General features: G+C 37.6%; 1 protein-coding gene across 1 annotated transcript in view; it reads right to left on the minus strand.

The window, feature by feature from the left end:
- Positions 1-6,211: 6,211 nt before the first annotated feature.
- Positions 6,212-26,131, minus strand: part of POLQ (DNA polymerase theta) — a 124,606-nt gene continuing 104,686 nt past the window's right edge. Inside the window, exons 21-30 of the mRNA XM_081301337.1 lie at positions 25,505-25,642; positions 23,788-23,962; positions 19,307-19,433; positions 18,595-18,716; positions 14,859-15,043; positions 12,343-12,454; positions 11,831-11,955; positions 8,068-8,221; positions 7,335-7,450; positions 6,212-6,889 (exon numbers count right to left, since the gene is read on the minus strand). Of these exons, the coding sequence (XP_081157463.1) occupies positions 6,776-6,889; positions 7,335-7,450; positions 8,068-8,221; positions 11,831-11,955; positions 12,343-12,454; positions 14,859-15,043; positions 18,595-18,716; positions 19,307-19,433; positions 23,788-23,962; positions 25,505-25,642 (1,368 nt within the window). The 3' untranslated portion in view covers positions 6,212-6,775. The remainder of the gene's footprint in view (positions 6,890-7,334; positions 7,451-8,067; positions 8,222-11,830; positions 11,956-12,342; positions 12,455-14,858; positions 15,044-18,594; positions 18,717-19,306; positions 19,434-23,787; positions 23,963-25,504; positions 25,643-26,131) is intronic.

Raw genomic sequence — 26,131 nt, forward strand, 5'->3', positions numbered from 1 at the left:
CAGTGTCTTCTTCAATTACTTTCTTCAGTGCTTTGTAGTTTTTGTTGTAAATTTTCATTATAAAAGTGAGCAAATGATACAGGGATACTGCCACATCGATGTTCATAGCAGCACAATTCACAATAGCTAGACTGTGGAACCAACCCAGATGCCCTTCAATAGATGAATGGATAAAAAAATGTGGCATTTATACACAATGGAGTATTATGCAACACTAAAAAATGACAAAATCATAGAATTTGCAGGGAAATGGATGGCACTAGAGCAGATTATGCTTAGTGAAGCTAGCCAATCCCTAACAAACAAATACCAAATGTCTTCTTTGATATAATGAGAGCAACTATGAACAGAGCAGGGAGGAAGAGCAGGAAGAAAAGATTAACATTAAACGGAGACATGAGATGGGAGGGAAAGGGAGAGAAAAGGGAAATTGCATGGAAATGAAGGGAGACCCTCATTGCTGTACAAAATTACATATAAGAGGTTGTGAGGGGAATGGGAAAATAAACAAGGAGAGAAATGAATTACAGTAGATGGGGTAGAGAGAGAAGATGGGAGGGGAGGGGAGGGGGGATAGTAGGGGATAGGAAAGGTAGCAGAATACAACAATTACTAATAGGGCATTATGTAAAATTGTGGATGTGTAACCGACGTGATTCTGCAATCTGCATTTGTGGTAAAATTGGGGGTTCATAACCCACTTCAATCTAATGTATGAAATATGATATGTCAAGAGCTTTGTAATGTTGTGAACAACCAATAAAAAAAAAGTGAGCAAATGACCTTAATAGACACTTCCTTAGTTTATTCTCAGGTAGTGGTGGTTGTTGTGTATGTGTATCTATTGGGAATGTGCTTGCTTTCATGCCTTCTTTCTCAGCGAATTTGTTGCAGGGAAAAACGAGATAAGGCACCGAAGACAGCAGGAAACAGTTTTATTTGGCTGCAGCCAAGTTCAGAGGGCACAGCTTTTGTTGTAATCAAGTAATCCCCTGAATTCTCTGAAATCAGGGAGTTTCAGAGTTTTATACCCAGCATGTAAGGGGAGAGGCTCAGAAGTTCACATAAAAGCAGCTTTTTCTTTCACTGTTCTGGGCAAATTAACCCTTCAAGGACAACACCTGAGAAGGGGAGAGCTTCTTCTCCCCTTTCTTTCCTCCCCCTGCCAGCTGTTACCATGGAGCCCACTTGTAACTTATCTTAAAAATATAGACATCTCTGTGAAGCCCAACTCAAGGTCAGAGGCCTTGTTTGCACATTTCCACAAACTACTATACTGGATATGTTTGTGAAAAACTAGTAAGGGGGTGTCCAGCGCCTGGAGTGCTGGTATCTTCTTGGCCAAGTAAAACAGTGCAACACGAAAATAGGAAGTTTATCTACATTGAACTCTTTTGCAGAGACTCTTTTGCCGACAGTCCTAAAATCAGCCATGGTGAAGAGGACTTTTCTATGGAGAAAGGGGGTGCCACTTCAAATTCATTATTAGTGTATAGAAAATCTGACTTTTCATGTTGGTTTTGTATCCTGCTGCCTTACTGTATTTCTAATAGTCTAATCATTTTTTGGTGGAGTCTTTTAAGTTTTTCTATGTATAGAATCATATCATCTGCAAATGGATTATTTTACTTCCTCCTTATTTGTCTTTCTTTCTCTTGTCTGACTATTCTGACTGAAACTTCTGGTGCTATATTGTGTAGGAGACCAACCTTACACATGACCGAGTCACAGTCCCCAGCTGGGTGCTGAGGCACTCAGTCACAGAAATGTGGCAGAGCTTTCCCCACCCTTCTTGGGTTTGAGGGTCGGTGTCTCGTGCATGGGTGTGTCTTCCTACAGCCCCACGGGTGAAGCTATGCTCACCTGTTCCTTTGTAATATAACCCCTTCCCTGTTTAGGATAGAATCTTCCATGGAAGTGCCTCGTGTGTGTCCCCTTCTCTTACTGTGCCCTTGGTGGCCTACCCAGGTGTCAGTCAACCTGCTGACAGTGGACATCATGAAGATAGACTCAGCCCCCTGAAATCTGAGCCCTTGCTTCATTTGAATAGCTTCTCCTCAATAAAAGGGTCAGCGTGTACTCTCACTCTCTCTCTTCCTGCCGACCCTTAAGGGCAGAGGAGCCGTCACAGCGACCCCAAAGAAAAAGGTATTTGTGTCTCTTGTGTGGTTATTTTGCACAGACCAGTTAGCCCAGTTCAACTGGAGTGACCCCTGAGCCTTTTAGTCACGAGAACAGAAACCCCGCAATATTGAACAAGAACAGTGAAAGTGGACACCCTTGGGGGAAATGTGTGTGGTTTTCCCCCATTCAGTGTGAGTCTTTGTGGATAGCCTTTGTTATACTGAGTCATGATCCTTCCATACTTAAGTTTGTCCAAGGCTATACTCTTAAAGGGATGTTGAATTCTATCAAATGTTTTTTCTGAATCTACTGAGATGATCATGTTTTGTCCTTCATTCTCTTTATGTGATGTCTTACAGTTAATGATTTGTATGTTGAACCATCCTTGCATCATGGAATGAAACCAACCTGACCATGGAATAGGATCTTGTTGATGTGCTGTTCAATTTGATTTGCTAGTACTTTGTGAGAATTTTGCATCTATGTTCATCAAGAATACTAGTCTATACTTTTCCTTTTTGTTGTGTCCTTGTCAGGTTTGGGTGACAAGGCCAGCATTGTTATTTGGGGATTTTTCTTTACCTTCTATTTTTTTTGGTAATCATCACCATGTTGACTGAGGTGAGAAGGTATTTCATTACAATGAAATGCTGGCCTCATAGAATGAGTTTGGAAGGGTTCCCTCTCTTTCAGTTCTATTAAAGTTTGAGAGGCATTTGTGCTAAATTGTGGTGAAATTCAGCAGTGCAGCTATCTGGTCCTGGGCTTTCCCTTGCTGGGAGACTTTTTATTAACTGACTCAACTCATTACTTGCTATTGGTCTATTCAGATGTTTTTATTTCCTCTTGGTTCAATTTTGATTAGTCATGTGTGTTCAGAAATTTGTCCATTTCTTCTAGATTTTCCAATTTTTAGCATATAGTTTTTCAAAATATCCCTAATAATTGTATTTCTGTTGTGAAAGCTCCTTTTCATATTTTATATTTCACTTATTTCAGTCTTCTCTCTTCCCCTGCCCCTCACCTTTGTTGTTGTCTTGGTTAATCTAGCCACAGGTTTGTCAAGTCTGTCTTTTCAAATAACCAACCCTTGGTTTCATTGATCTCTTGTATGTTTTAGACTATTTATTTCTTCTATTTATTGTATCTTCCCTTTTTTCCTCTGTAACAAGCAGTTGCTGGCTGTTCTGAGCCTTGAGCACCTTAGGTGCTGAGGGACACGTGGTGTGTCTTTTGTCCTCGGATTACCTATCACATCCTGATCCTAAGGTTACACTCTTCAGTGTCTTTTATGACTTAACTATTGACAATGTCACTTTTTCATACTGAGAATTTTTCTTTTTAATGTAAAGTTTCTGACTTTTGAGCTTTGTTTAAAAGAAGGCTGTTTCTTCTGTAAAGTCTTAATGTATTCTGATAACTTATTTACTTTCAATGTTGTAAATTTTCATTATAAAAATGAGCAAATGACCTTAATAGACACCTCCTTAGTTTATTCTCAGGTAGTGGTGGTGGTTGTGTGTATGTGTATCTATTGTGGATGCACTTGCTTTCATGCCTTCTTTTTCAGCGAATTTGAAATATGGATCGATAGTTTTAGAAATATAAAACATTATACTTAATGTCTTTCCAACACTAATTTGAAATGGCATTTTAATCATTTCTCATATGTGTAATCTGTTTTCTAAATTTTTGTGGGGGAAGGTAGGTACCCGGGATTGAATTCAGAGCCACTTAACCACTGAGCTACATGCCCAGCCCTATTTTGTATTTTATTTAGAGACAGGGTCTCACTAAGTTGCTTAGTGCCTCACTGTTGCTGAGGCTGGCTTTGAATTCATAATCCTCCTGTCTCAGCCTCCTGAGCCCCTGGGATTACAGGCATGCGCCACTGTGCCCAGCTGTTTTCTAAATTCTTTAGTCTGTTCTAGTGACCAATGTGTCTATTTTTATGCCCTTATCAAATTTAAATTATAACAACTTTATAATATCTCCTAATATCTGATTCAAATCTTTATTCTTTTTCAAGTTTGATTGATATTGGCATATTTTTTCTAGGTGAGTTTTAGTATACCTTTTTAAAAAATCCTATTTTAGATTTTGGAACTACAGTGGTTTATAGATTAATATATAGCTTTTGCTGGCATCACTTCTGCTGAGACATCTTTGTCCTTTAGTTCACAACCATTTTCCTCATCTATGCTGATAATTTCACCTTCACTCAGTCTTTCAGGTTGTACATTTAGAGGTTCCTAAAAACAGCAGTGTCGGCCTTCTCACAACTAGTTCCTCTAGCTGAGCATAATTCTATTTATGTTCAATTTGAAGTTCTCTCCCATTGTCTCTTTCATTTCTCTGGAAGACTTTCATCTTTATTAGCCAATTTCCATATCCAGTTTGTTTAAATGCCACGTGGTTTCATGCCTGGGAGACAGGAGTCAGCATAACTGTGTATTCTGCTCTCTGTGCATAAAGTGAACAGATGTGATTTATGTGATTCAGATATGAACAAATTCCAGTTATTGTAGATTACTAAAGTGACTAAATCTCCCCATAACACAATTCAAGTTTCAGTTATTAGATACTACCAGATCACTGATGCAGAAAGAAGGGATGTGATTGTTAATTCCTCATGATGTATGTGTTAGTTTCTAATTGCTATTAAAATGAATTATCACAAACTTACTGGCTCAAAATAACATAAATAATTGTCTTAAGTTCTGAAGTTCAGAAATATAATGACCCTAACTGGCTTAATGTCAAGGTGTTAGCAGGGATACCTCCTTTTTGGAAGTTCTGGGGAGAATCCATTTCCGGGTCTTTTCCAGCTTTTCAAGGCCTCTTTCATTCCTTGGCTCATGGTCTGTTCTTCCATCTTAAAGCCAGAAGTACAGCATCTTCAAATCTCTCTCTGACCATCTGCTTCCCTCTTGTAAGGGCTCTTGTGCTTATACTGGAATCACCCAGATAATCCCATCTTCTCATCTCAAGGTCTTCAACTCAGCATAGTCCCTTTTCCCAGGTTTCAGAGACTAGGCTGTGGATATTTGGGGGCAGGATGAGCTTATTCTGCCTAATGTACATTATTTACATAGAGATTTGTGGGCTGAAGAGCCACCAGCAAAGTCTGAACCACATGGAATTACAGTTAATATATTCTAAGAACTGAAACTTGAGTTGTGTTATAGGGAGATTTATGTCACTTCAGTAATCTGTAATAACTGGAATTTGTTCATATCTGAACCACGTAAAGCCAGGACTGCCTATTTTAAGTTTAGTTAATAGGTCAAAAAGGACAAGAAAATTCACGTGTTACAGTACATGCAGGGCCAGTGCTGAAAAAAATGAGGTACAGCTTACCCTCATATCTGAAGAACACTGATAGTTTTCTTTTGCACTGGATCTTAAGCTCACCAGAATACTAACGAGGCTAATAGCTTTTCTCTTTGAGAAATGGGGTACAGGGGAATACGGAGAGGGGGAAAAACCCCTTAAGAACTAACAAAGTCTTCCCTCAGACCTCTGCCATCTCTTGCCCACTCCCATCACTTAAAAAAAAGAACAGAGTCCCTTGTACTCTAATACCCAAATCCTGGTTGTGTGTTACACTTTACCTATGAAGCAACTTTTTTCTTTACACTGATTCATCAACATAAAAGAACTCTTCTAATAATTGATTAAGAATATAATAAATGCTTGTTGTATGCTCACTGTTGAACAAGCTACACAAAGAGTAAATAAGGGACACAGGTTTCTGATACTCTTACACCAAATAAAATTTTTAATAAAAGAAACCACTCTTAAGAAGTTTCTCATAAATTCATTTTATGTCAACAGAAAAAAAAACCAGATCAGTTCTGTACTTCTGATTGGGATTACAAAGTTCAGTCTTTGCGGCAGGCATATTCTCCCCATGTCACAGGGGCAGTGCTATGCTCAGCTGCAATAAATCTAATCTTACAGAACAGGATGTGCCTGTGAAGAGGTACAGCTCATTTTATAATACATATATAAGTATTGGAAATGTTTTCCTTCTATCAACTAGAGAAGAATAAACATTTCATAAAAATTCATTCTTAGGTTCCAACTATTCCAAGTCTTCCTACTTTATGGAATCCATAATTTATTACCATGCTAATTTAAAATACTATTTCATTAGTCTTTTAAATTAATATTGGAGGGAAAACATCACAAACAGTGCTGAACCCTGGTGGTGTACATGGAACCCCATCCTCGTCCGACTGGTCCCTGATGGGTCTGTACCAGGGGAGCCTGATTCCAGGACCCCTGAGGATGCCTCTAAGGCTGTGGCTCAGCTTTCCTAGTCAGTCAGGTAGATAAGGAGCTTAAGTGCTAAGTGCATATTTCAAGCATACGTTCTGAACCTTTTTAAAGCCCCAATTTAAATTATGAAAGGCTAATCCAAAATATTCTTTCAGAGTGAATATAATCACTGAACTTGGTATATTACCCCCTCCCTACCCTCAACATCTTTTTTACTGTTGTAGAGAAAGACCCTCACTACAGAATTATCTTAAATCTATCAAGACCTGAGAATTTGTGTTCATGAAGTAGGTGAAAGGACCGTCTTTGTTCTTCCCAGGTGACAATATCTGCACCAGGCTTCCCTGGGGCTTAGTCAACTGCAGGGTTATATATCAAAGTCCTTCAGCTCTCCCCAGCTAGCACCTATTTTCACTTTCACTTTCAATTTCACAGAAAGCTTTATGGCACTCTCCATTTCCTTCTTGACAATCTGAGCTACCTACAAAAGAAAACAATTTTTTGAGGTTAACAAACTCTGTCAGGTCAAAGGCTGTTTCCCAACCCAGCCACTGACACGGTGATAAACCAAAGGTGCTTAAAACACAATCAGAAAAGAGCCAGGAATCTCAAAAGGCCCTTCACTGATGGGCAGGAGGCCTGACAGCTTTAGCTAGAACATTCAGAGCTTGGAAACCCTCAGGGCAAGACTCCAAATTGTTAGCTTATCCTAACAAAATTATCCCAGCATCAGGGATTTCTTTACTTTTAAGATTAAGTATGAAACTGAGCACTCTTAGCTCTTCTGTAGCTGTAAGGACTCAACAAGCATCTAGTCACCCTGCAGCCCGTGAAGGGCCCCCAAAACCTCATGCACAGGAAAAAGCGAGTGGCCTCACCCAAGAGGTTTAGCTCCCTATGGAGTGAACCACACTCTGCAAAAATACCTGAACAACATCCTCTTCTGCCACTTCATATAACAGTTCATCATGAAGTTGAAGGATGAAGAAGCCGCCTCTGTTCTGGCAGAACATCCCTTGCAGTTTTCTCTTTGGTAACAATCCTATCTCAGGAAAAATCAGGAAAAATGAATAGCATGTCATTGTGCCCTGGGATAGCCTCCTTTTGATGGTCCCAACCTTGACTATCTTTAACCGCATATGACACCATAACTCATCTTCAATGACATATCTAGGTGACCTATCACTGGAGACCATTATGTTAAGCAAAATAAGCCAAACTCAGAGGAAAAAGGAAAAGAAAGGAGGTGGGGTACAGTGGGATCTCATGAAAAGCAAAGGGAGCTCTGTAGAGGAAAGGGACTAAGAGGTGGGAGGAGGGGAAGGAGGAGGAAAGTGTTGGGGAGTGATACTGGCTAAATTATATTGTTATATGGTATGCATGTATAAATATGTCACAACAAATCCCATCATTATGTACAGCTATAATGCACCAATAAAAAATGTGGAAAGAGAAAAATAACATTCCCTGCTTTGATTTTTAATATGGTAAATACAATACATATAACCCACATTAAGAAAAATTATTTGGGATCCTTAATAATTTCAAAGAGTATGAAAACATTGAGAACTGCTGAGAAATAAAATATAAAAAACTTCCCTTTTTTCTGATAATATTGTTTTCACCATGTTATAGCAGGGCCTCCATCAAGGGACAAACCTGTTCTATTGATTTGGAGCTTACCCTCCCGATGGCCATGGGACTTGAAGGTTGAGTGGAGGGTCTCTAGTTGCTTCTGAATGTTAACTGTGGCTATTTTGACTATATCAGCCGCTGATCCTTGGACTGTAGTGTTGATGGCTTGACGCTCAGCCTATAAAATACAACAGGTGCTCTATCAGATGCACCAACATGGTTTTCTGCTTGACCTGAGGGTCCACAGATCAGTATTCATATTTGCTGTCAGAATGGAAATTTGGACTGAGACATGACCCAGAACATCAACTATTAGGCTGCATCCTAAGAATAACAACCACAATGATCCACGGCTCTAGATTCTGTAGTGGCCACACATTTCCTTTAGACTAAGTGTTAAAAGTCAGGCTTGTTTCAGTTTAGAAATCTTCAGTACTCAACTAGGCCCCAAATCTGTATAGTATTTAGAATATATTCAGTAACTCAAAATTATTTTATCTTAGAAAAATATGCCATCAGTGTTCTAGCTATTCTAAACTCCTCTCTAAAGGATTTATTCCTCAAAGTACTTTTTCTTTTGCTTCTTTTTTTTTTTTTTTAACAGTTCTGAGGATTGAACTCGGTGGCAATCCACCATTAGGCTACATTCCAGACTTTTTATTTTGAGACAAGGATTTTGCTAAATTGACCAGAGTGGCCCCAAACTTGCAATCCCCCTGCTTTAGCCTCTCAAGGTGCAACGCTGTACCTAGCTATTCCTCAAAATACCCTTAATCTTATAGATGTAGGTAGAGCATCATTCTTTGTGCTGTGGGACGGAAGCACATCCCCCATACCACTGGCCTGCTCCTCCTTAATTGAGTTTGGCTCCAGCTGATAAGAATCAGTGCTTTTTATGGGCTGCTGAGGCTACATGGCTACATTAGCTGCTAGAGAAAGTGCAGATCTTGGATCTCTTGGTGATACCTTAAAACTTTCAGGAAATGATGGCTGCCAGGAGCTTCTTGGCTGGGCAATTATGGCTGCTAAAAATAATTATACCAGAACAATAGGGGAAGAGACCTGAGTTAATATCTGGTATAACCTCTCCATGAATATCACTCCTGATGCCCCAAAATTTCTAAAAAACAAATGGCAGGTGTCTACTCAATGTAACTCAGAGTTCCTCTCAAGTTCCCTGCCACCTGGCTTACAAACAACTTTTAGGAGGTTAAATAAATGTTGAAGAGGTATACCTTAAAGAAAAGAAAAAGAAAAGAAAGTAACTTGTTGCTTGTCAAATGCTAATGAATCCACTGTAAACTTGGTTGTCACTGTTTAAAGAATGACTGAATAATTTCAGTTATACTGACTCTTGATCCTTGAAACTAGACACTTCCTGTCATGATTCCTTGCTGCCTTTCTGTCACTTACAATGCCCCACCCATACCCATGCAATTTCAAGTGCTGTCCCCTATGAAAGGACAGCCTATGCTAGTTTTGGCCAATGAAATGTGAGACTGACACACAACACTACCACACACACAAAAAAGGGGGTATATCCCAGGTAAAGACTTCCAGAATGAAGAAAATGTGGAGCAAAGCCATGATCAACATGGAGCCAAACTGTAACATGAATGCACAATAAACCTTCTTGATTTAACCCACTGAAATTCTGGGGATGATTTCACTAAGCAAACACAGAAACAAATAATATATACTTTATGGCATTGTTACTTCTCTGATTCTCTTCCAAATTAAGGAAACTTGGCAGTTTGGGCTGGGTCCCACAAAGTTCAATGCTTTCATTACCAGTATTTTTTTATCTACATAAAAAAATGTGGTCTTCTGGAAATGGAAGACTTGGCCATTAAGACCAATCCTCCCACTGACAGTATCTCTGCTGAAAAAGGTAGTCAGAAAAAGCCTCTCTGAATGAGTCAGATGAAAAGCAGGTTAAAAAAAAAAAAATCTAGACTCTAGAGAACTAGGAAAGAAAGAAAACAAAAGGAAGAGATCCTGGCACTGGAGACTCTCATTTCTCCCAGAGGAACAAAAATATTCTAGAAGCAGAACCTGAGAAGCTAAAAAGCTGAGCAGAACTCTTAGTCTTTAGGATTTTAAGGAAACAAATATTTGAGTTCAGGGCCCCACAAGTATAAAAGGACCTGGTAATCATCAGGTTGCAACCCCAAACCAATACTCAAGGAAAAAAGATAAATTAAAACAGTGTGACCCTGCCATTTTGCTTCAAATCATTTCTGTCTCTAGGGTAATCCTATATTGTTGGTTTCTGGTCCTCCTGCTTCTAAGAAGCAATGATACATTTTCTCTGAATGAAAGCAAAATCATCAAACAAGATAAATTACTTCCTCAATCTTCCAATATACAATGTTTAACACTCAATACAAACTAACTAGGACAATAAGAAATTAAGACAATATAACTTTTTATGGAAAACTAAGAAAAACAAAAGGCAAAAAGAACAGAGTACAAGAATATGAGATTCACCAGTTGATCAACTATTATCAAACTTAGTCAACTCTATAATCCTGTTTGATATATTCAAGGACATAAGAAAAAAAATTTGAACTTTTCATCAGAGGGTGATATATCATAAAATGAGAACAAAACAAATTCTAGAACTAAAAACATTAAAATAACATAAACACTCAATAGGTGTTTTAAACAGCACATCAATGAATCAATCAGTGAAGTGAAAACTAAATTAAAAATATTCAGAATGCATTTATTTAAAAAATTTAAAAATTCAGAATAAAGTATGATGAAATGTAAATGTGGAAAATACAGAACAAAGAATATGAAACATAAGGGATTGAAAAAAATAAGCTTATAATTTATAACAGGAGTTCTAGAAAAAAAGAGAAAAGAATATGATGAAACAGTAGTTAAAGTAGTGTCTAACAGTTTTCCAAAGTCAGCAAAACATGTCAAACCACAAATTCAGGAAGCCTCAATTAGCCCTCCCCACAGTACAAACACAATTAAAAACCACACAGTCTTAGGCACAGGGCAGAAAATATGGTCAAAATCAGACAGAAAGAAAAATATACTGGAAACAACTGAAGGGAAAAACAGGCAAATTATAATCAATGAAGCAACAATTTAAAAAAGGATCAGCAAACTGGTCTGCAGACCAAATCTAGACCACCTCCTATTTCTACAGATAAACTTTTCTTGGAACACAGCCTCACTCATTCATGTATTATCTGTGACATCTTTTGTACTACACCAGAGGGTTGAAGAGTTGTGACCCAGAATCTAAAGCCTATTAGCATTTCCTTTATCTGATGCAGGCACCATTAAAAATGTCAAGGAAAGCTCTATTCATGGGTAATATGCTTACATTTTTCCCTCTGAGTATGAAAGGAGACAAACACACTTCTTTGGAACACTGCCCTACTTCTATTTTACATTGTCCTAGCCAGGAAGTCAAGCAGAAGCAATAAAAGGAATAAGGTTAGAAAAGTTCTATAGCAGATGTTGTGTCCGCCGAGAACTAAAAAATAAATATTAAAAATTCTCTCTCTCTCTCTCTCTCTCTCTCTCTCTCTCTCTCTCTCTCTCTCTCTCCTCTCTCACTCTCTCTTTAAAAAAAAAAAAAGAAAAGTTCTATAGTTATCAATGCAGAAGTCATCAATAAAATCAATGATTACCCTTGTTGATTCAAAAGATCCAATTAATAGTCTAGTATTCCTAAAAAGGGACATTAGTAATACTTAGCCTTTGTTGAAAAAATACATGTCATTGAAATATGAAGTTAAAAATCAGAGAAACTTCAACATACATGAGCTTTATGATAAGGGTTGTTGTCTTTGATTCCTGGCAAGTACCTTCGCCTTCCCAAAATGGTCTGAACAAAGCCATCTCTTTTACAATTCTTCACTGTCTCTTTCATGAAATGATTAATCCCTAAGAAAGAAAATACAGAAATAACTAACAACCAAAGTCATCCTTCATTTCATTCATGGGTTTCAATAGACATAGTGAAATCTATCACATTTTTGAGTTCCTAGTACATTTAATCCGTGGCTTATTGTTTCAAACTAATGCTATCTAAGCCCCTAGCTCAAGTCCCAAACACAATGACACAGTAGCATATTCAGCAACTGTATTTTGCTATTCTGTATCTGTCCCTTTTATGGAAAGAAAAAAAAAGCATATTGTATTAAAAAATCATAAGTAAGGTTAATGTTATTTTCCCCTAACAATGTCTGATGAAAACTTGACTTTAATTTAAGTTAATCTAACATGGTCAGCTAGGTGGCAGAGAGGGGAATCAGCACTCAAGATCCTCACCTGTGTACCTGGACTTGAAGGAATCAATATAGCAAGCAGCATCTTCTTCTTTAATGCCCATCTGCTCTCCTAGAGATTTAGCTCCCATCCCATAAATGATTCCATAGCAAATCTGAAAAGGAGTCATCACACTTAGAAAGCAAATTAAAAGTCATAACTATATAAAATGCAAATACAGAATTCATTAGGATTAAAATTTTTGTAAATTTTTTATTTCATGGTGGATCAAAGAAATGATGAGATCTGCTTTGATGGTTTAAATTCACAGAGGCTAATATCCACTGAACATCTGTACTACATTTTGACATCACTTTTTGAGGGGCTGGAATGAGTAAAGGAAGAGAGTAAGTGAACAGAAATTCCTGGAAATAAATACCTTCCTCAACTCACAGCCTCCTGAAATCCCACAAATTTAGAATTTGTCTGAGTTAAAAACAAATAAAAACTCCTGAGGAAATTGGGGAGCAGTGCAGGAGAATGGTCTAGGTGAGGCCACTAAAGAAACTCTGATGAAATGCAAATCAAAACCACCCTAAGATACCATCTCACTCCAGTAAGATTGGCAGCCACTATGAAGTCAAACAACAACAAGTGCTGGCGAGGATGTGGAGAAAAGGGTACACTTGTACATTGCTGGTGGGACTGCAAATTGGTTCGGCCAATTTGGAAAGCAGTTTGGAGATTCCTGGGAAAGATGGGAAGGGAACCACCATTTGACCCTGCTATTGCCCTTCTCGGACTATTCCCTGAAGACCTTAAAAGAGCATGCTACAGGGATACTGCCACATCGATGTTCATAGCAGCACAATTCACAATAGCTAGACTGTGGAACCAACCCAGATGCCCTAAAATAGATGAATGGATAAAAAAAATGTGGCATCTATACACAATGGAGTACTATGCAGCAATAAAAAATGACAAAATCATAGAATTTGCAGGGAAATGGATGGCACTAGAGCAGATTATGCTTAGTGAAGCTAGCCAATCCCTAACAAACAAATACCAAATGTCTTCTTTGATATAATGAGAGCAACTATGAACAGAGCAGGGAGGAAGAGCAGGAAGAAAAGATTAACATTAAACGGAGACATGAGATGGGAGGGAAAGGGAGAGAAAAGGGAAATTGCATGGAAATGAAGGGAGACCCTCATTGCTATACAAAATTACATATAAGAGGTTGTGAGGGGAATGGGAAAATAAACAAGGAGAGAAATGAATTACAGTAGATGGGGTAGAGAGAGAAGATGGGAGGGGAGGGGAGGGGGGATAGTAGGAGATAGGAAAGGTAGCAGAATACAACAATTACTAATAGGGCATTATGTAAAAATGTGGATGTGTAACCGACGTGATTCTGCAATCTGCATTTGTGGTAAAATTGGGGGTTCATAACCCACTTCAATCTAATGTATGAAATATGATATGCCAAGAGCTTTGTAAAGTTGTGAACAACCAATAAAAAAAAAAACGGTGTGGGATGGGAATCAGATTCCTTGCATGTAAGATTTTGTCAAAATAAACCCAAATATTATGTATAATCATAATGCTCTAATAAAAAAGTGTGATAGACCTTTAAAAAAAAAAAGAAACTCTGATGGCTATTAATTGATAATAATTACTGCCTGGGTTCACTCCTACTTCCACCATTCACAAGACATAAATCTTGCACTAACCATCTAACCTCTTTGTATTTTATTTCTTCATCCACAAAATGAAGATAGTGATACTCATGGATTGGTAAGCATTTCAGCAGTAAGTAACTGAAAGTGCAAATGTAAAATGAACACAGAAGGCCTTAGAGCTGGGGTATGCCTCTTAGCCAACAATCCTGCTCCCTGGAAAATGGGTCAGATGCCCCACAGGGCACTTGGTAAGAAGTGTCAGTGTTGATACAGGCTAGGAAGTGTGTAAGTGTGGCCTTGACCTTCTCAAGCAGGAGTAGGAATTTGCATGGATCCACTTCAAAAATACAAGTCAGCATGAAGGTTTACAGTCCTCAAAAAGCTAAAACAAAATCAGTCATTAATTGTAATCCACAGCTCAGCCAAATTTTCTCAAAAAATATTTGAGAGCACTTTCTATACAATGTATTTTAGCCCCTTGCTGTAGGCAAGTAAAAATGAAAATATGGAACTTGATATCAGGACATTTACTGACTAGAAAGAGATTTAAAATATAAAATACAACCATAAAATAAAAACATACAACCATAAACACAATGAAATACATCACTTTTAAATGAGCTTGTACTAAATACCAGGTGCTCTGACTAGCCATATTATGGTCTTAAATACACAACCATTCTGACACAGAGTGGCCTCAGATCTTAGTCTATCTCATTCTTTCTATTATTTTTACAAAGGAAAGTGTAATGAATACCATGAGATGAGTACTGAATACGGTTGGAAAGATGAAAAGACAGAAAAATGGTTCTTAAACTGAAAATAATTAAAATCACTTAAAATTTTTTGAACCACTAAATCCTTCCCATTTATATTAAACATGTCCACCAGGACCACCTGTTTTGCTTGTTGCCTCAGATCATCTCCAACAGACTGTGGGTCCATCATCTTCCATTCTGCTGCGATGCTCCTGAAAACATCAGCTCCAGTGTTTAACACATGAATGAGACGATAATCTTGAGATAAATGAGCCAAGATTCTCAGTTCAAGCTGAGAATAATCAGCAGCCAATATTAAGCCACCTGAAATAGAAATGATCTTTAAAAAGCTAGTACAAAACTCTTTTCGAGATGATATATTTTGTCTTCGTTGTTTGATGCTCTGACTTCTAATTGGTGTACTCTACTGGTGATACTCTCATTTGAGTTTTTAATTTGGTTTATAATTTCCTTCATTTCCAGGATTTCTGTTTGTTTGTTTTTTTGTATAACCTCTATACAAGTTCTCATTTAGAACTTTGAGTTCATGTGTTCAAAAGTTTTTTCAGTATAATGCAATTTGGTTCTGTATATTAGATCATTTTTTTTCTGTTTAGCTTTCAAGTATATGTAATATGTGTAAAGCTACCCTGACATCTGTCCCCTAAGCACAAAGCAGTGCTTTCCTCAGTGCTGCCATAGCACCTGGCACAATATAAAATGGTTCTTTCATGCCTCACTCACATGGCACTAGATCCTTATGAATAGAAGACTTATATTTTCTTTTCATTCTATGGAAATATTTGCAGTTTCTGGTACATAAGAAGAATAGTTGTTGAATTAATTATTAATTAACTAATGGAGAAACTGTCTAATGAGTGAATATATTAAGTGGGCTGGAGAGAAATGTACTTTGCTTCAATAGTAGACATGTAATGAAAAACATCAAGTGGTCAATAAGTAAGGAAGAGTTATTAAAAGGATTAAGATAATTTACCTATGGAGAAGAAATGAATGGCTCATACATACATAGCAAAACCAAAATAAAAAAATAAAAGCAGTGTTGGGCTGGGATTGTGGCTCAGTGGTAGAGCTCTCACTTAGCACGGGGCACCACATAAAAATAAAGGCATTGTGTTGTGTCCATCTACAAAAAAAAAAAAAAAAAAAAAAGATTCATTCTCTCTCTCTCTCTCTCTCTCTCTCTCTCTCTCTCTCTCTCTCTCCTTTAAAAAAAATAAAATAAAATCAGGGTAAAAAAATTTTTTTAAATTTTGCTATCATAAAAGAATCACTGCCATATTAAAAAAAAAAGAGTTGCTACAGATCAAGAACAGACAAAATACAAGTAAACAGTTCACAGAAATAATCAAAACTAAAGAATTTTAAACATATTAAAGAATGTTTATCTTCATTCATAATAAGAGAAATTGAAACTAAATCTAGCAAAAACAAATTTTCTTCCCTTAAATTGCAAAAAAAATGGAAGTTTGGACAATACACTCTGGCTATAGAGAAAGAAACACTGAGATGTTTCCAGGAAGTAAAATGCTGACCTTCTCATGATGACAATTTGACAATATCTATCAAAATTAAACAGGTCTGTGACTCACCAAACAAACCCACAGATTGCTGCACAGATTACCCACACATGGAATAAACCAGCTCGAATTCAAATTTCTTTACTGATATGTACAATTTAATCTAACATAAAATTTTTATTGAAAAACCCAGACAACAGTATAAATGGAATGCTAATTTTTGCAACAGGGGGAAAAAAGATTACATATTCATATTAGCTTATATTTGCTAAAGAAATATTGGCAAGGTATTCAGAATACCCTTAGGTGCAGTTATTTCTATGAAATAATTATTCTGAGAGGTTAAGCAACAGGCACTGCCCCACTATTAGCACAGAGAAGGGAGGGACATGAGGTGAGCCATACAACTGTCTCAGGTTTCTGAATGGAGACATTTCCCCTGATGTACTGAAGGACCTGGAGCTGAAACAAAGAACAATTCCTTCTGAGCTAAGGAAACAGACTAGAGTTTGGGCTTGTGAGGCACTAGAATTGGTGAGAATTCATAGAGAAAGGAACTATGCACAAAAAGAGCACCAGACGTGCATAAGAACGCCTTTGGATTTGGGGCCAAATATTAAACTGTGCTGGGAGAGTACAGGGAACCAGGAAAGAAGAAATAATTATTCCTGAAGAAAGAACCACCATAGCATAACGGTTGGCAAGAACTGCTTGGTCAAGACACACACTCTGGAATGAGAAATCCAAGCTCTGACCAGACTAGATGGAGAGACTTTCTGAACTACTTGAACACCAAGAAGAGACCCTAGAAAGATCACACCTCATTAACCAGGCTAACACAGCCCTTGAGTGCAGACTTGGAAAGTCTCAAAATGTTCAAGATTGAAAGTATATTGCTCGCCAGAACAAATGTATATCCTATTAGTGAAAACTACAAAATCCAAAGAGTTAACAAGGTAGAAACCATAATGTCCAGACACACCAAAAAATCAGAGACATATGGAGAACCAGGTAAAAGTAACTGAGCAGGAGAGAATTCAATCAATAGAAAAGTGACCCAGAAATCAGAGATAATGGAATTTTTAAAAGCTATCTAAAATGTATTCAGGAATTTAAAGAACATAATGATGAAATAGTGAATTGCAATGAAGTTATAAAAACTACAAAAAGAACCAACTGAAAATTCTAAAGTGAAAAATACAATATCTGAAATGTAAAATTGACCAGAAAGCTGTGACAATGATTAGACACTATAGAAGAAAAGATCAGTGAACATCAAACAGTCAATAGAAATTATCCCATTTAAGCACAGAGAAAAAAAATGGTGAACAGATCAAAATAAAAAGAAAAGGCTCATTTCAAATGTTGGAACTGGGGAAATCTTCCCAATGTGGCTACTAAAAATTTTCAAATTCTGATGTGCCTCACACTACATTCCTATCATGCAACAATGCTTTTAAATCCAGCCACACTCCTGTCCTTGAACTAAAAGAAGACACTCAGGACTGCATGTCTCCATAAGAAATCACCAATCAGCTCAAATAAAGAGCTCTAAAAACTTCATTGGTTAGGTCTGAACTTTGTGCGCTGGTAGATCATACTTAAAAAATGAAACTGAAAATTGCCAAGCAGGTTGTGTTATCACAGACCTCAAGTTCACCTATGGACCTCAAGTTTCTGACAGAATTGAAGATAAATTCAGAGGGTTCATCACACTCACCCGGGGTGGCCACCTTGCAAAACATCAAGAGTAAACATGCATGCTAAAAGCCGGGAGGACTCAGGAGTTCCACAGGACTTCCACATGTCTTAATGACAAATAGGTCAATGGCCAGAGACTGAGGTCAGGCAGCATAAGGACAGCCTGGGGGTGACCCCATGCCACAGGAAGCAGCAGTGGGCAGAAAGGGAGAAGAAACATGGGAGCAAACAAGTCAGAGAGACCAAAACAATAAAATCTGTGCTCTTAGAAGTCAGAGGAGGAGAGAGAGTCAGGAAGCAGAGAGTTGATGAACAGGAACAAATGCTACAGGGAAGTGCAAGAGAATGAGGACTGGCAAAATCCACTGGATTCGGCAAAGAGTTTTCGATGGCCTTAGAATCCATGATTTCAGCAGACAGCTGCCACTGAGCAGAAGAAGAAGTTGCACAGAGGGCAAATCATGAAGGCAATGATAAACGACAGCCATCAGCCTGGCAAAACCTGGGTTGATGACCTCCACTGCAGAGAGGAACGACAAGGGGTCAATGTCCCTGAGTCCCAGGGACAGCTTCAATGATTTGAAAACATTCCCACAGCAATGATCAGACAATGAGAAGCTCAAAATCCATTACCTGGAAAAGGGATGAAGGCATGGCGCATGCTCACCGCAAACGGCATCCCTCTGTCTGCAGCTTTCTTGCCCATCTGTGCCTGGTGTTCAGGGTTTGGGACGCAACTCTTCTTATTTTGTCCTCTGTGGTACAAACAACATCATCAACTGAACATGAAGCATCTCAAAAATATGAAAGGTCCAGTTTTTCAGTCCAGTCAATATTTCTGTTTAAGAAACTTAAAAACAACCCAACCTGTACTCACTTTTAAACTTAACAGGTTTTGGCAAATATTCGATTAACATTAAGTGTGATGTGTGACATTTCTACAAACAGTCCTTTCCACAAGCCAATTCTAAGACAACTGACTCTAAATTAACTCAACAAATCTCTGACCATATCTCATAAACTATCAGTGCTGTTTCTTCCTATCATGTGCGTACAGGAGGGCAGGGCAGGTACTGCTGGCATTGCTAACCTCTTCCCTTCAGGATCTGAATGAAAGTCAGATTAACTGCTGGTTGATTCAATTAATGGCCGGGGTTTTCAGCCTCCCACTATCAAATAGCTTTTCTAGAGACAAACTCAGGGTTTAAAATGGTAGCACCTAGAAAAAATGGGTATGTCTAGAACTCAAAATTTAAACTCATTTCATTATTTTGTAGAAGAGGCTATTTTTGCCATTCATACTCACAAAAGGGTATTAATACCAATACAGAGAAACAGAGCTTACCTGCCGGTGAGAAGCAGGCTTTTCCCTGGGGCCTGGGAAGGAGGGCTTTCCTCTACTAGTGTTGGCATTTTGATCTCAAAATCCCTTGGCACGTTCTGGATATTTGGTTCTGTAAAAGTTATTCGTCCTAAAATCAAGCAGGAGAAAGACATAAAATTAGAAAAAAAAAATTAATCAGCCTTGCATTTCTGAATTATCCTTTAAAATGCATGCTCTATCAATGATAAACTAGATTTAGAACAAATGAAAATTTTCATCATTTTCATGCATCTAACAATGATAACATAAGTACAAAACCATTCCAAAATAAATGCCTGTGTTCTACATTCACTTAGCTCTCTGGAAAAGTGATCCCATGCAAACTGATAAACTGAACTATTCCTGTGCTAAAATGAGTGCCCAATGTCAGCACAACAGGTTAGCAAGCACAGGAACGAGTCCAGGCAACTCAAATAGACCTTAGCAAGAATGAACATCGGAGTTGTCAAGCCAGGGTGCACAGGCCAGAGAGGAGGAAGTACAGCAGAAGAGCAGCTGGACCCTGGAGAACAATGTCACCACGGCAGGGCACTGTGCGCAGGAGTAGCAGTGAGGGGCAACTGGACCTCACTTTCAGACACCTCCTGGCTGGTTTTCTCATCAGCACTATCATTCAAGAAAACATTAGTACTGACCTGGCTGGAGACTAGAATCAGGTGTTTCTAGTAAATAACTGTTTTTAAGTGATTATAAAGCCTTTATTCCCCCCCACACACAAATTTTAATAGTTTGTTTATTATTGATTGAACTTCTTTAAAACATATAAAAAGTATTTGGGCCATTAATTTTGTTCTTGCCATTAGCAACATTAAAATCCTCTATGATGAATTATTCCCTATAATGGGCTCTTCTAGTAGCTGCTGTAAGTAATTTAATCATCCTCTGATGAATTGGACATTTTGAGTGCCTTAGACATCATTTTTCTGAATAAAAACCTAATTTTGTATTCTTTTTATTTAGCTTTTAGCACAAAATAAGTGTTTAATTAATGGTAGCTTGAAATATAATTATTATTATTAAATGTCCCCTTTTGTGTCACAAAGCTAGCAAATAGCAAAGGCAGGCATCCAAGGCTCTTTCCACCTCAGCACACTTTCTTCTTTTCTAGAATATAGTTCATATTTAGCATGCTGCCTTGGCCTATTAGTTGAATTAATAAGGTAACACTGGCAGACAAAAAAAGATTCTAAAAATAAATTATACAACATGCAAATAGCTTAGTGAAAGTGAATTCTAATCATGAAATAGTTTTGCCATGCTTAGGTAAGCTTACATTTCTAAAATATTATTATAAAATTATGCAACATTATTAAAATATATTATTTCTAAAATCAATAATAGAAAGAGAATTGACTACCTTCTGCTTTATGAGCAACAAATAAATGTAACATCTTTGAAAACCGTAGGGTGCTTTTGTTTTATCACCAAGTATTTTATTTTACACAAATTTATAAAGCATTAGCAAGTGTTCCAAAGTGATATTTAAATACCAAAAGAAATTGCTAGAAAAGACCAAGAGGTTAGCTTAATAGACACAAAGGAAAAGAGAAAGCTGTTTAGAACAAAGAATAAGGCCAGGGAAGGAAGGCAGCTCCTCTTGGTGTCTCCACTTTAAATAGTTTAGCAACTGTAAGAGATCATGTTGAGTGAAATAAGCCAGACACCAAAGACAAGTACCATATCTTCTCTCTCTCTCTCTCTCTCTCTCTCTCTCTCTCTCTCTCTCTCTCTCGTGTGTGTGTGTGTGTGTGTGTGTGTGTGTGTGTGTGTGTGTTTTAAAGTCAATCTGAATGTATCATAGTGATTATCAGAGACTGGGAAGGGGAAAGGGTAGATAAGGGATCATAGTGTACATGTAACCAAATATCATACTTAACCCATTAATATGTATAATACATGCTAATCAAAAATAAAATTAACAAAAAGATTTACAAGTGCTGATGGTAGGATTAGAGATGGTTTTTATTTTGTTGTATATAAGGTTGTGCATGTTAAAACATACTGGACCAAATAAAAATGTGGCAATGTGGAAAAAAAAAATAACAGAGGAACTAATACCAAACACTTTCCCAGAAGCATGTGCTAGTCTAAGCACTCAGCAGAATTAACCTACTTAATCCTCAGAATGACCAGTGAGGCAGGACTGTTCTGACTTTCTTTGTTATAGGAAAAAACTTAAGGCACTGAGGCAGGAAGCACCTGTCTAAAGATTCACAGCACCAGGATTCAAACTGTGATTTCTGATTCAGAGCCCACATTCCATATCACCAGTTGAAACTGCCGCCTCTATGAATGATTCGTTATTTTTAAAATATATATATGTATACATTATACATTTCTGTAAGTATAATATATATCATAACTAAAAACATTCAAGAGCTTGTGTGAAATAAAGGCAGTCACAAACCTAATTTCAAATTTATTTTCCTTGAAAATATAGTAGGTTAATACTAAAATGACTTTAAGAAGTACATTTTAAAATATTATCAAACCCATTATTTAAATTTTTTTTTTTTTTTGCAAACCACATTATGTCTTGTATTAAGAGTATCTGAAGGGCTCTTAAAACTCAGTAAAAGAAAACAAAATCCAACTGAAAAAAAAAATATATATATATACACATATATATATATAGGCAAAGGATTTGATCAGAAGAGATCTGAGGCTTTGGTTCTTACTTCTAAGCCTGCTCGGCTGGATCAGGCAACCCTGAGTCTAGAGCTGATCACGGACCTAAGATGGAAGCATTCGTGCCCCAGGAACACGAGGTTTGCCAGTCTGGCTCTTGGGCACAGGAATAGTTTCTTGCTCTGGGCAAACCCAGAAATAATTTCCTCTGATTCTTTCGGGGGATTCTCTCCCTGGTTTCTGGCAGCTTCCTCACAGGCCTGTGATGATCCTTGCTCAGCTTATGACCCAGAGGACCCCATGCAAATCTCCAGAGCTGGCTGCTGTATAGCTCTGTCTTCTTTAGTACTCTCTCCTGTGAAGTCTGAACACCTGGGCCTCCCCTAGATATCCATCACCATCAGCTCAACTCCAGGAAACCGGTGGACTGTGTTTGCAGTCACCTCACCTGCACTGTAACCCACAGTCAGAAAAATGGGGGCAACCTGTGAACAAGTTTATAACTGTCCTTTCTTCCATTGCACATCATGTTTGGCAAGTAAAGTTTTGTATTGCCTAGAGAAAGAGTGCTTCTTTTCTTTATCAGATTATATGCATACTTATTCTAGGAGGACATGAGACACCCAAAGGACTCTACAGCTTTCCTTCCCACTTCAGAAAGTAAGACACTTATACACAGATGCCCCAGAGGCCTACTGAGCTTCAGCTCTTTCCTTCTGTTTTATTAGAGCATTATAGTTATACATGGAAGTTGGGTTCATCCCGACAAAATCATACATGCAAGGAATTCAGTTTCAGTTCCCACACTCCCCCTTTTCCCTCCTGTTCTCCCCACCTCCACCTCCACCCCCATTCTCTTTTCTCCTTCCTCAACTATAATGACTTTCTTTCGGTCATCTACTTATTTATCTTGGATTGGTTCTTTATACTTACACATAAAGGTGGATTTCCCTATGGTATATGGTATATTTATAGACACACATAAATACATTCTGTTATTTCCTTCCCTTTCCTATTCCTTCCACTCTGCCACTTGATCACCTTCTTCTGCACTACTGATCTTCCCTATATCTTATCCTCCCTCCTTTCCTTAATTTTAAAATAATTTCCACATGTGAGAGTAAACATTCGACCTTTGAGTGTCTGGGTCTGGCATATTTCACTCAGCATGATGTTCTCCATTTCCATCCATTTACCAGCAAATGCCATAGTTTCATTGTTCTTTATGGCTAAGCAGAACTCCACTGTGTATATCGACCACCATTTCTTAATCCATTCATCTATTGACAGGCATCTGGGTGGATTCCATAATTTGGCTATTGTGCATTGGGCTGCCATAAACATTGAGGTGCCCACATTGCTATAGTGTGCTGATTTTAGGGTTTTTTGGATAAGTACCAAGGCGTGGGATAGCTGGGTCATATGGTATTTCCATTCCTAGTTTTCTGAGGAATCTCCATGATGCTTGAAGGAAAGAATCTTAAGAGGCTCAGGAAAGGGCTGGCACTAAGGTAAGATAAGATCATTGATGCAAGTACTGAATTCCCATGTATACTCTTAGGGGAAACATCGTGTGTCAGACACCAGTTACTCTCTATATATACTTGAAAGCAGGAAATGTATCTTAATAAAACTCATCTCAGTATCCAGGTGGTGTCTAGCTATGCTTTGCAGGAAGTACATGATTTATAAATGATGTGGAACTTCATTGAATCCAATGATCAACACTTGAATTCCCAGATTGTCACAAGCAAATGTTATATATGAATTTGATTTCACTTCAAAATTGGAAATCATTTAACATTTCTCATCACCTGTAGCTGTGTGTGACTGTGATACAGGATAGATTCTTTCCATTCCAAGAAAAGGATTCAGACGCTTTTCCCGCTGCAGGGGAAAGACCACTTTGGTAATAGCATTAGTGATTCTTCTCCACTCTAATATCAAGCCTGGTAAAGGATGTAATGCCTTTAATTTATTTAAAACATCCTGCCAAAGAAATATAGCAAGGTAAGATTAAATTTTTATCCAAATTCCATAGCAAACAAGTTTCTCTTTTAGGTAAACAATACAGTATCAAAATTAGTTTTGAGGAGCTGCGGATATAGCTCACTTTGTAGAGTGCTTGTCTCACATGCACAAGGCCCTGGGTTCAATCCCCAGCACCACAAAAAAAAAAAAAAAAAAAAAAAAAAAAAAAAAAAAAAAAAAAAAATTTAGTTTGACAAATCCTATATTCGCAATCAAAATCACTTCTAGGGTTGCTTTAGAAATCACAATAGTGGACTGGACACAGTGACAAGTGCCTGTAATCCCTGAGTTTGGGAGGCTGAGGCAGGAAGATCACAAGTTCAAGACTAGCCTGGACAATTTTGCAAGACCCTGCCTCAAAATAAAAAAAAAAAAAAATAGAACTGCTCAATGGCAAAGCACCCCTGGGTCCAATCCTCAGTACTACTGAAAAAAAAAAAAAAAAAAAAAAAGGAAAACATCACCATCTTGATAAAACTATGGTAAGTACAGGTTATAAAATGCAAACATAGTAATGCTGAGCACTATCAATTCAGATAGCTTAAAAAAAGTAAATTCAGACAGCTTAATAAAGTAAACCCACCCCACCCCCCACTAAGAAGTTACATCATCTCTTTTCTTTACACATTTTTTTTTCCTAATACCAGGATTCCTTACAAGATTGGAAGTATCCCAGTTGTCTTCCTTCTTGTCCTGATACTTACATGGTTTCCATATCAAGGAAATCAGGAGATATTTATTTTTAAAACTTTGGCATTTCCATGCAACATGGGACTTTCGATGAACCAAATAGAAACTTGTGAGATGAAAGGACCATGAGACTAATCAAAAGTCATAGAGCACAGAGCTGCAGACACTTCCCAAATGCACACAAGTCACAGTTAGTGATGTAAGGGTCAAAAATTGTACAGAATGGCAACTTGGACATCTCTCCACTGCTTCTGTGGCTGCATTTTCTATCCTTATTTTTTCAATTGAAACTTCAGTAAAAATAAAAGTAAGCCCTTTCTCTCTTCTCTCCCACTAATGCATAGAGATTCCATGTATTGTCATTAACAAATTTCCTTTGAAAATAGCAGATTTGATTTGCAAAACAAATTCATAGAACTTAAATTTTTCCCTGAAACTGGAAAAAAAATTAGTTTTCCTTCTTCTATACCATTCTCTATGTTCATATAACTATACAAGTTAAATTATACTGGAGCTCCCAGAGTAGTATAATAATAATTAAATTATGTCTGTAGATCTGAGTACATAAACCTTCACTCTGTTTTAATGTTAGGAGAGACACAACTACAACTCACATTACAGTCCCAGTTTTTTATGCTGAAATTTCTCCACTGATTTTGTGGCTACTGAATCATAAAGTATTCGTTTATTTATATCTGGGTAAGTTAAAGTGCTGGTTTACATGGGATCTTGATTTCATCAGCATTATTTCAAGACACCAAAATGCTAAAAGTAGTTCAGATTCTGCTCCGTGACTGCCCCAAAGAGCACCTTACTAGTGCTGAATCTTCTCCCCAGCCTTGACTTGCGTCCACCGTCATGCCCCCTTCTGGTAGAACCCAAAGTTTTCTTGCTGCCTTGGCTTTTCATTTCTCCATTTGGTGGCAACTTCAATTCCAAAAATAAAACCTGAAAGAAATTAATGCTTCTTTAGTCAAGAATCAAATTGCAAGTACTGTCATTCAGAAAATAGTTTTCAAAAGTTATTTGGAAAATAATCTCTACAGTTTAATATGGGTTAGGAGAACATTTCTTTGGACAATTTGGAATTATCATTTTTAATAAATGATGGTAATGAAAATTACCATCAGGTATTTTGTTCATACTCTAATTTTGGCACTTTCAAAAAATACTAACACAAGCTTTTTAAACAGGCACATGTATATGCTGTGCGAACAAATTAGTAAGACCCTGTCTCAAAGTAAAAAAAAAGAGAGAGGGCTAAGGATGTAGCTCAATAGTAGAGCAAATATGCTACTGCCTTTAAGACTTGAGGTTACTCTGAGGACTCTGAGCTCTCCTAAGTATCTTGTGCTGTGATAATCAGTGTGACTGCTCAGTCATTAACCAAAATAGAAAATCAACATGGGATCTTACACTGGCATTGTGAGATCAAAA

This window comes from Spermophilus citellus (assembly GCF_964194105.1).
Source record: "Spermophilus citellus genome assembly, chromosome: 7".
Lineage (NCBI taxonomy): Eukaryota > Metazoa > Chordata > Mammalia > Rodentia > Sciuridae > Spermophilus > Spermophilus citellus.